This window comes from Hippopotamus amphibius, chromosome 5 (genome assembly GCF_030028045.1).
Source record: "Hippopotamus amphibius kiboko isolate mHipAmp2 chromosome 5, mHipAmp2.hap2, whole genome shotgun sequence".
In the NCBI taxonomy this organism is placed as follows: domain Eukaryota; kingdom Metazoa; phylum Chordata; class Mammalia; order Artiodactyla; family Hippopotamidae; genus Hippopotamus; species Hippopotamus amphibius.
Window position 1 is genome coordinate 51,891,796 of NC_080190.1, and position 11,476 is coordinate 51,903,271.

General features: G+C 51.2%; 1 protein-coding gene across 2 annotated transcripts; it reads right to left on the minus strand.

Moving 5' to 3' along the window:
* Positions 1 to 1,077: 1,077 nt before the first annotated feature.
* On the minus strand, positions 1,078 to 6,168 carry LOC130853001 (protein FAM25A-like). Of its 2 annotated transcripts, none has more exons than XM_057734077.1 (3): positions 3,512 to 3,584; positions 2,152 to 2,208; positions 1,078 to 1,211 (listed from the first exon to the last, which is right to left on the minus strand). In XM_057734077.1, exons 1-3 carry the CDS (start codon positions 3,582 to 3,584, stop codon positions 1,078 to 1,080), a joined length of 264 nt encoding a protein of 87 aa, XP_057590060.1. The 2 variants fall into 2 exon arrangements, 1 of the variants encoding a protein (XP_057590060.1); XR_009053629.1 differs by lacking the exon at positions 3,512 to 3,584 and adding an exon at positions 6,054 to 6,168 and having other exon boundaries at positions 1,171 to 1,211.
* Between the last annotated feature and the right edge of the window lie 5,308 nt (positions 6,169 to 11,476).

Sequence of the window (11,476 nt, forward strand, 5' to 3'; positions counted from 1 at the left end):
ATAAACTGCATTTGCCGCCTAAAATTTAAAAAAAACAAACAAAGAGGCTGTTCTGATTGACATTGCCACCCACAATCCACATCCTTTTCAGCTTGGGTTTCAACTAGAGGAATTCAAAAGTCATCAGAAACCAAACCAAGATATAATGCCCAGATTTAGCCGGATAGCAGCAAATGCTCCGAGCCAGGACACTGGATATTCCTGGGCCGTTCAGAAACTTGTGAAGCCAATTCCGAAAGAACTCCAGAAATATGGGGAGCAACTAACACATTCCACAAAACACCTTTTCTTCTAATTTCCACTAAGAACAAGTAACTTCCAGCAGGAGAAATCAGCACTGCCATACCTTTACAAGTCATTTCCTTTTTCTTTAACCCAAAATGTTAACCTAATGCTATTTAAACATGTTAAACTTTAATGGTACTGACTCACTCGTGGCAGGAAGGAGAGAAGGCAAGGCATTCTCACCCACTACCGCCAACTAGACCCAACCCAAGTCTGCAAGTAGAGATCTGACAGCGGCTCTGGCAGCCAACAGGTAGTGGATTCAGTTTCTCCAGGACCCGATTCTGTGACTGTCCAGCAGAAAAACTTCTCTGAAGCCTCTTTCAGAACATGAAGCAGCTCAAACTGCCTGCACCTGCCCAGCTACCCCTCAGTCAGGTTAGTCTGTCATCTTCCCTGATTCCTGTTAAGAATAGTTCAAGGAAAACCCAAAGAACACATAAGCTGAACTGTGGTCTTCCCTTGGGGTGTCCTTGAAGCACTGAGGTGTCTGAAAGCTAAGTAGAGTTTCTGGGGAAACAGTCTTTTAAGAAATGTAGCACAGACACTAATAGTTCTCAAGAGCTCCTTGCTGACATGAGAAATCATCGTGTGAGAGCAGCACATGTGATTCATCACGGGGACCCATCTGACCCCCAGGGGTGCCAAGGTGCTGGCCCCTTGTCCCTGCAGAAGGGACACTCCAGACATACGCAACGTTTCTAACCAAATGGGAACAAATCCAGGGCTCAGTGTACACATTTCACAGCTTTTTATTGCGATTCAGGAAGAGCCTGCACGTGGCAGGCATGATCACTGTCCCAGTTTGCGCAGGTCTTCTGCTGCGTGCGTGACAGCATTTGTGACTGTGTTGATCACCACCCCAGTGACATCGTCTACCACTTTGTCCCCTGTCTCGTGGGCATTCTTTAAAGCTTCAAAAATGGCTGTCAGGAAGAAAGAAGAATGTCCAGGTGAGCAAATAAAACAATTCAAGTCACTTGCTGGGTTGCTGTCACCTAGAGTGGCCTGTGGGATGTGGCAGGCTTACTGAGTCGTACCCTGGAAGAGTCCGTGGGACAGAGAGCAGCACAGCTCCTGGAGAAATCATTCAAATTTGCTTTTATTTCTCCAAACAGCTTGCATTTCTCCAGCTGTTAGTGAGACAGAGCATCTGCTTGTGGGTGTACTGCCTACTCATGCATCTTTTTCCTGTGAACTGCTGTTTATATCTTTTGGTCATTTTTATATTGGGGTATCATGTCTACTACAAATATTTTTGCCCAGTTTGTTGTTTTTCTTTTGGTTTGGCTTATAGTTTTGTTTGTTTTTTCCACTATGGAAAATTCTGAAGTTTTATATTGTCCAATTTACCTAACATTTCCTTTATAGCTCTTGGATTTTCTGTCATCATTTAAAAAGTCCGCCCTTCTCTGAGATTATGCCAAAATCTATGTTCTCTTCTATTAATTTAGTAGTTTCATGTATTTATATTTAAGTCCTCATCCATCCAGAATCTATTTCATTGTAAGGAGTGAGATATGCACATGCTTTGTACACTGTGATACTCACAGCACAAACAAACATATAAACATTTATGGAAATAGGTATTTGTATAAATATATAATTTCATGTCTCCAATGTTTTGTCCCCACACGGCTGCCACCTGGTCTTTTGTGCTATCACCCTCTTAAGATTCCACAGAAAGGATTATCTAGATGAATCTTACTTTAGTAAAGTACAGCCTCTGCCCTCAGATGAACACAGATAATTACACACCAACTGAAAGGATGCAACACTGGAGTCAAGGTCTGATCTGGTTAGGCAAGGCTCAGGTTGCTGCCAGCACCCAGCTTCGCTCCTCCCCCACCCCGTCCTTGGCCATACCATTCTCTCCAGCCTCCTTGGCGTGCTCCACCACCTCCTTCACCTCCATAAGATGAGCTGAAAAAATGAGACAAGCCCAGAGTGAGAGCACAGTGCAAGCTGCTTGCACTCACACCAGGTCCCAGACAGCCCTGGATATCCTGGAAGGGCCTCGGGGAGGCCGCCCCTGCCAGGACAGGACAAACCGCCTTCCTTCAGAGACCAGAGTGGGGCCTGGATGCTGGGGGGGCAAGCTGAGTGAGCCAGGTACACGCACACCCCCATGGCCCTTGCCCAGCAAGCCTGGAATGCTGACCAGCAGCCCTCCTGCTGGCTGGGGACCTGCAGCCAAGGCTAGGCCTGTTTCCCAGGTCACCACACCTCTCAGGTGAGCTGCTGTCCTGCCTGTGGCTGAATGGAGGCTGCAGCGGGGGGCTGAATGGCAAAGCGTCCTCCAAAACACAAGCCCCTCAAAGCGATTCCTCCAATTAGATGAAACTCTCTGCCCTCCTAGAGTGGTAACGTGCTAGAGCTGGAAGATGCTAGGGTCAGAAGAACTAATTCAGATTCTAACTCCTAGAATTAACTCTACTGCTTGGGTCCCTCATCTGTAGACTGATAACAACACACCACTCAGAGCTAGAGAAAGATGAAAGGGGGTGGTCTACACCAGCTGCAGGGTTCAAATGAAACACAGGCAAGTTTGCAGCCATTTAGGAAGAAAACAGCAAACTCGGGCACAAGCTGTTTTTCACAAAATGTCCAGCAGGTGGAACCTGGATTAGCCTCCCTGCATCCAATGGCTGACATACAAAAAAGGGTTTCTGGGCACTTTGAAGAAATTGCAAATGTCCTTTGTGTAAACCCTGGGTGCTGACTTTGAACAGAATCAGACTTGGTGGTTTCTTGAACTAGAAATCTTTGCAGCTTTAAAGTTATGGTAAAAATTAAAACCCATCTTCCTTTTCTGTATAGGATACTCGCGATAGGCTGTATCCTCAGAAGGGCCCCTCCCTGGTTTCCAGAGGGAAGGATTCAAGCCACCAGCTGCTCACCCAGCACCCCGGCTTCCCTCCTCCGCGCTGCCCCCTCTGGCTCTCAGCCACAGACCCCAGGAAGGTGTCAAGCCCGGGGGCAGAGCGGGCCTGACAGGGACGGTTGCTTGGGGCAGTGGACCCCTCGTGGTTCCTCCCCCAGGTACCTTCCTTGGCTTCCATAGCCCCCACCTCCATCCTGTCCCTATGGGGCTGATCAGCCACAGCTCCCCGTGGGGCCAAGGCCTGCCCCAATCCTGTTGGGATCAGCACAGGCCTAGTCGAGTCTGTCCTGATCCCCCAGTGGCAGGAACAGTGCAGGTGGAAAGGAGCCTCACAGTTCTCACCAACTTCCTCTGTGGCCTTCTCCATGCAGTGGGCCAGACCCTGAGCGGCAAGTTTCCCCAGGCCTCCCAGCATTGTGTGGTGACAGGTGATGATCAAGCAGGATGCTCAGGCCTGGACCAGTCTGCTTTTATAGATGACTTTTACGCCTGGCTGGCTCTGGTGCACAAGCCCTTAATCGGGTGCTGAGACAGCAAAGATCACAGGAGGAAGACACTGGATGGAGATATCCCAACACTGTGGCTGGGGCAGTGCCCCTCTGGCAGCATGAGACCCCCACACCCCATAACTTGAGACCATCGGTTCTGAGACATGCCCCTCCCCAAAGGCAAGAGGCACTCGGGCCCTGTGGGATGACAGGCATTTGAGACCACAGCCCTGTGAGCCTCCCGGGCTCCTCCCAGACAAGGCCTAGGACTCCCAGCCTGCTGCCCACAGTCCCTCGGGTGGCCTAATCAGAGACTTAGGGTTTTGTATGAGAGGGACCTGGGCAGACCCTTAGGCCAGGAATACCAGTGTACTGGGGGCCACTGCCCTTCCCATTCCTAAAGACCTCCGCTCCACAGAGTGGCTTTGCAACCTCCACTGAACAAGTTGGGGGTGGGAGGAGTCAGGGCCATGCCTGGCCCAAGGCAGAGGAGGACACTACATTGACCAGAAGCCTAGTCATCCCTGGCTTGCAGTTTCCTGGTTCTCACTCATGGGAGCACTTGAGTGGGCCACCAATGAGGTTGCCAGCATGTGAGGGAACCTAGCCCTCCCTGCACCTTGGGGCTTGGCCTCTCAGGGGAGCCCCATGAGGCCAGCAGTCCTCCCCCAAGAGGTTCTAGGGGAGCAGCTGGAGGACCCCACTACCATCTGGGGAGGTGCTTCTGGCCCTAGCAGGAGTTCCCTGAAAGCAGCTCTACCAGCCCCTGATGCATCACACACTTTGGGAGCCAGGCTGCCTCTCTAGTTACCCAGGACGGAGAGAGATGCCTCCAGCCACATACCACATGCTGATTCCCTAGTCCTAGCCCAACCTGAGCCTCAGCTTCCTCACCTATGAGATGGGGGCACCCACGCCATCCTGGATGACAGCTGGTGGGACCATGCATGCACCCTCTCGGTAAACCTCCGTTCCCACTCCCTTGTCACTGACGTGCTAGGGAGGGCTACTTGGCAGGGAGCCCTGACCAACCAGCAGGTGGCGCAAAGAGTGGCAGGGCTATGAGACTGCCTGGGAGTGAGAGGGCTTGGAGATGGGACCGCCACTGGCCAGGAGTCATGGAGGGAAGGCCCTCCAAGGCCCTGCTCACACAGTCCAGGCCCGGGGCAGGAGTCTGAGGCTGCTCCCCCCACGCAGGCTCCCTGATCCCTCAGAGGGGCCAGGAGGGCGTGCTGGGTCTAATTAGTGTTCCCCTGACACAGGCTTTCTGGAGCCGAGGCCCTCCCGCATTCCTGAGTGGTACTGGAAGGCCCTGGGCAGCGGCCGGGCCCCCTGGGCAGCAGGGACTCTGGGCCACAAGGCCCCAGCCCCATACACGCCATTGGCAGGAGGAGATCGGGTCTTAAACAATCTGGAGTCCCTGTAAGAGAGATTACACTACTACTCCTCTTGCGACAGTTCTAAATACATATGTATGACCCTGTGGACTCAGAAGGGGCCACGAAAGCGAGGCGCCCTGGAGCTAAAGCAGACCCCGATGACTCGGGCCTCCTCTTGTTACTGCCAAATACCCGCGAGTTCTGCTCATGGTATCAGGACAACGCTGCCAAGGCCGGGGGGACTTCTGGGACTGGCTGGTGGGAACTGGGCTCAGAGCGCCACAGGCATGTTCCCTAGACCCTTCGAAGCCCCTTCCCTGCTTCCTCTGACGTTGTGTGTCCCCCACCCCCACAGGGCTCCTCTGTGCTGGAGCCCCTGACAGGAGGGCGGTGTCACCCACCAGCCCTGGGATGGCTTCCAGACCCCACGACCCCTCCCCACCAGCGCACACCCTGGGGTACTCTTCACCGTCCGCCTCTCCTCGGGAGCTCGCCAGCTCCTCGACAGGCCCTTGTCAGGGTGCGGCCGCTCAGCAGGACTCTGGCCCCAGTGCCAGCCGGGAGCCCTCTGGCTGCACTTTTCCCCCTCCCTGTCAGACTGCTCTTCCTTCACCACATGTGCCCCTCGCCCCGCCATGGGACCGTCTCCTCCTTAATGCATGGCCCTAGTGTGAGCACCCCGACTCCAGGGAAAATGCCCCAGGGCCCCAGATCTCCTGGCAAGGCTGGGTTCAGGCACAGATCCCAAATGCCCAACAGGGAGAAGGCAACAGGTCTGGAGAGGCCACGCTGCCCAAGACGGGACTCGGGACCCAGACCTGTGCTCTGGCCCGCATCAAGTCCCACTGGCCTTTCCACTCTAGCTCTGACCAGCTCCCTGTCCTCTCAGACCAGCCCAGCCCAGCCGGGCCTCCCTGAGGGTGGACTTTCCAGCCGAAGCACCTAGGACCGCCCAAGACCCTCCTACCACGATTCTGGTCTGAGGGGTCGGGCGAGTCCTGCAGGGAGCCACGTTACCTGCCTGGATGAGGCTGAGATGACTCAGGTGGGAACCACCCCATCTTGGAAGAAGCCTGGCTCACCCGGGGCCCCAGCAGAGCAGGCCCTGAACACCGGCACCCATGTCAGCCCGTCCTGAGTCAGAAGGTCAAGTCCTGCACTTGGGGCGGGGAGAACTGAGCCTTGACAAGAGCCCACGAATTCTCCAAGTGGAATCTGCTCAACAACCCAGTCTGGCAAAGGACCGGCTGACGACATCATCAAGTCACGGAGAGCCAGTTTTTCAAACAGCAACTTGCCAAGTGAGCAGTTAACAATTCGGGAAGAAAAATTAAGAACTTAAATACTTAGGGCTGGCTATGTCTGAAACATCACTTTTTTTTTTCTCCTGTGATTTGAACTGCAAATGCCATGAATGTCAAGAACTTTATGACTGTCATCCTGCCTATGCCTTCTCCTACTTCTGCTTCGTGGACTTGAGCTCCCAGTGTGCACAGAGCCCACATTCTTGCACATGCGGGTCCCTTCCAGCCACAGGGGAACCAAGATTGGACTCCTGGGGACTTGGTTCGTCAGGCACCAAAGGAAGACGTCCCCAGCAACTCAGCTCTCATACATCCATGGGTGTCAGTCAGGGTTCTGGAAGAAATCAGAGGGCACCTCAAAGGGATACCTGAGGAAAGGGACAGTTCACAAAGGTATGGACAGACTTAAGGGAACCAATGAGGGATGGCCAGGCCCCAGGGACCAGGAGCAGTGGGAGTTGTGGCCTCCCTGGGCCTGGAGGGGCTGTAGACCCTGATGAGAGCTGCAGCTGTAGGAGAGGATCAGCAGACAGGAGCAGCTGTCAGCGGAGGAACAGGGCCACTGCCCAACCACGCCCAGCGAGAAGAAAGCAGGAGGAGTACACTCCTCTCCTCTTCTTCTCCATCTCCTATCCACATGCCCCACTGGCTGAACCCAACCAAGTCCCGAGGGTGAGGGAGCCTGGGTGACGCAGTTCAAGAGGCAGGTTCCCAGGGCGAGGGCAGGGAGGAGATGATGTGGATTCTCAGTTGAATGAGAACACCAGCTCAGCCTGCCAGACTTCTAGGTCTGGGGGCAACATGGCAGCAGCGGAATTCTACACTGTCCCATTTCTCCTTCCTGAAACTCTATGGGGCAGCAAGGAACCCAGGAGAAAGAGTTTGTAAAAGCCCATCATCAACTCACACATCAAACTTAACTTCTCTGAAGTTAAGTGTCACTCTCTCCTCATCTCTGCTACCCTGTTGCCATCCGCTCCTTCTTTCCACTGCCTTCCCACCTGTCCCCTGTAGGTAACCAGTCTTTCAGATTCTGGTTTATCCTCCTGCATTTTCTTTCCACAGATTTGCAGAGACATGTGCCCTGCATATTTTCTCACATTCCTCCTCCTTTCTGTACAGGAAGGATCGCATACCAGAGACATGCAGTTTTGCACTTCACTTTTTTCTACCTACCAGTAAAAGCATACTATTTTTTAAGTACAAAAAATACTAAAACGACATTGCATATGAAGAAATCCCACCGAAAAGTCTGCCTTGAAGAAGGCACGTGAAAATTATTACCTAACAGGAATGAAACTCTAACATAAATCTTAGAAAGAAAAGAAGACCCTTAATAAAGTATTAGTTGTCATGAAGGAAGACTGTAAAACAGAAATACAAGAATTCAGGGGTGAGACAGCTGACGACAGGAGTAGGCAGAACAGGAACTTACATAACTCTGGAATAAAACAGAAGAAAAAAGATAAACCAGTGTAGAAATGAAGACTAAACTAGAAGGAGCCACAGTAGGTACCTGTGGGAACACACATGAAGAAAAGCAAAAAAAAAAAAAAAAAAAAAAGGAGTCATATTAAAGACATATACAGTGTTGGGGGACAATGGCAGATGTGGAAGGCAGAAAAGTTTGTGCCCACAACTGGAATTCCCAGAGAAGAAAGCCAAGCAATGGAAGAGACCAAATATTTAAAAGTACAATTAAGAAGTGTTCCTGAAATAGAAGAAATCTAGAATCAATATGGAAAGGGCAAACACCATACTAGGGAAAATTGAACCAGGACAATCATCACTGAGACGAACCTTGAAAAAATTATTGTACCTTAAAGGGGTGAGAGGGATAAATTAGGAGTTTGGGATTAACATATACACACTACTGCATATAAAACAGATAAACAACAAGGAACTACTGTATAGCACAATATCTTGAAATAACCTATAATGGAAAAGAGCATGAAAAGATATATATGTAACTGAATCACTTTGCTGTACACCTAAAACGAACACAACATTGTAAATCAACTATACTTCAATTAAAAAAGATAAAAAAGATAAAGCCAGCCATCCAGTAAAAGTCACTTATTAGAAATTCCAGTGAATTAGAAATCAGATTTCTAGGAACCACGCAACCTTCTGTGGCAGAAGGCAGGGCAGCATATCTAGAAGACACTGATGGAAAAAAGTGTGAGCTTTTTTCACACCCAGTTGAGGATAAAGTATAAAGGCTATAGACCAACATTACCACACATTCAAGAACACAGAATATGGTTCACATGAGCCCTTTTTTTATTTTTAACTTTTTAACCTTTTTTTTAAAAATGGAAAATGCCATACACAAAAACAGAACATCATGGGCCCTCATGGACACACTGCAATAACCCAAGGGATCTACTTATAACAATTCTCAGCTCAGATCCCAGATGTCTTCTCAGTTCATCTGAAAATATTTCATTCTTGAGGAAACTTCTAGAGGACTAACTCCAACAGACCAAGAGATCACAGAAAACATTTCAGCAAAAACAATGGCAGAGCACTTTTAATAATTTCAGTTGCAGATCTAAGACAAAACAAAGATGTGGAAGAATGGATTGCAAATGCTATGTGTTTTCACATAGTAGAAACGAGACAAGTAACAACAACCAAAAAAAAAAAAAAAAAGGAGAAAAAGAGAGAAAGTGGAACGCAGAAAACTCTGCCTCTTCTCATCTGTAATTTTATGGGAATCAGAGCTGGGAAGTCCAGTGGAACCACAATGTGAAGCTAGTGACTTTGTGTTTGGCTATCTGGGGAACTGGGATTTGGAGAATTAGGAACTATCTGAGGAACTGCTAATGGAAGAATAAATCTTTGGAGATTTCACCAAGACCCAACAGATGCAGTGGCCAGAGCCTTCTTCTCCTCAGCCTGTCTGGGCTCAACTAACTTCATGAACCTCATGGAGGCAGGCCTGGGCTCCTATAAGCTCCCATGGCTCCCCAGCTCCATGCCCACCCTGTTTCAGACATAGGGCCAAAGACAAGTCCAACCTGGCCTTGCCCGCAGGGCTCAGTGTTGGGGGAATAGAAGCAAACAGAAACAGGCATCTACACAGTGCATGGAAGCATCAGCTGCATGGGGGCAGGAGGCTGTGGAAGGCGCTGCATTGTAGAGATGGCACCATGTCAACTCTGCTACCTGGTAGGAGAACCAAAGGACCCTCATCCCTGCATTCATGCGGCAGATGTTGCCAGAGCCCAACTCTAGGCACTGGGTGTGCACTGATCAGCAGAAGGGACCTGGTTGCTGCCCGTGGACAACCATCACAGTGACGCACCCAGGAGAGGGACTCATGACTCTACAACTGTGGGTGTGAGAACATACAGGCAGTGGCCGGACCCATTCTGTGTATGCTGGGGGCCGATCGGGGAAGCTGAGACCTGAGAGATGAAAGAGCAGGAGCAACCTGGACAAGGGTGGCTAATGAGGGAGGATGGACAGCATTCCACCTAGAAAAAAACAGCACACACAAAGACTGAGGTGAGCAGAAGCACAACATCAAGGGAAACGAACAAAGGTTAACATGGCTGAGGCAGAGAGGGAGGGGGTGCTGGGAGTGCAGGCTGGGGAGGTGGGTGAGGCCGGCAAATTCCAGACCTTAGCATCGAGGTAACATCAGGATTAAAGCTTTTGTTTGCAATAGAACAATTCACAACGGCTCAAACAATAAGAAAATTGATCCTCTCACCTAACTCGTGGCAGCTGCAGGACTTGTTAAGTTAGGGACTGAATAAAGTAACTTGGCCTCCAGGTTCTTTCTATATTTTGGCTCTGTCCTAATCAGCATTTTGCCTTTTCCTTAGGCTTGTTCCTCCTATGGTTAGAAGTGGCTGCCAGAGTTCTAAGCATCATTTTTAGCCACAAAAATGTCCAGTGGAATAGGAGAAAATGCTTCATCCTTCGTCTTTTTTTTTTTCCTTTTTAGATTAAAAACTTTTCCTAGAAGCCTCCTGGTCCCTCAGACCTGACTCCTCCTCTCCTTGGCCTGAGCAGGCTCACACACTCATCCCTAAGGCCGACACTCACAAGAACAGGATGAACAGGGATTGTCGGGTCAACTGGAATTTCTCCTCTCCCAGAAGGGGAAAGATGCATCCCAGACAAGATATGAGGATTCTGCCAGTCCACACATGCCTCCGGGTGTGGCCCCAGGTGGTCTCTCCCAACCCTGGCATCCTCTCCTGGGGGCAGGGGCTCCTGGAGATGTTGGAAGCACCTCCATATTTCCCCAGGTATCTCTTCAAAGGCCTTCCCTTTAGGCCTTGGCCCATGCTGCAGACTAGGTGAGGCCTTCTTTTGGCCCTGGGATGAAGTGAGAGATGCTAAGGGTTAAGGAGGAGACCTGCTACATTCTTGGGAGTGATCTCAGATTGGAGAAGAGAAAGCTCACCAGGGCAGATGGTCACCCACAGAAAGACCTGGGCCGGGGGGTATGAAGGGGAGGAGTGGGGGTGGACACGACGTCACTGTCCCCTGCTGTCAGGTCGTGGAAAGCCTCTGGGAAAGCCGGCCTCAAGTCAGCTTGAAGGAAAGACGACGCTTTTTTCTCTCAGTCTCTCCAGAACCGGGAAGTGTCGTGTAGCCAATATTTGTGAGTTGAAATGGCATGTGCTCGTCCAGAAGAGAACAAGATCATTACCGAAGCAGGGAACAGTGTGTGCAAAGGCGTGGAGGTGGGGAAAAGGGAACCGGGCATTACCAGCCGAGGTGTGGTGGGGGGTTCGGATGAAGAGGGCTGCCAGCGCCCGGCGCCAGGGCTGGGCCATATCCTGTGGCAACAGTGACTCACCCATCAGCAGGACTTATCGAGGGCTGGTATCGCGTGTATGAACACACGGACACGTGCTAAGGAAGTCGGAGGGAATAAAGTTTGCACGAACCCTCCGAGGGACCTGCCGTACAAAAATGCTGGCCTCCGGCCTCAGCCAGAAGGTACTGGTGCAGCTGGAAGGAAAAGGGTGCTCCAGGGAGCGGTCTAGCGCGCGCACGCACACTGCCGGGCCCACGTGCACCGCCCCCACGTGCACCGCCCCCACGTGCACCGCCCCCACGTGCACCGCCCCCACGTGCACCGCCCCCACGTGCACCGCCCCCACGTGCACC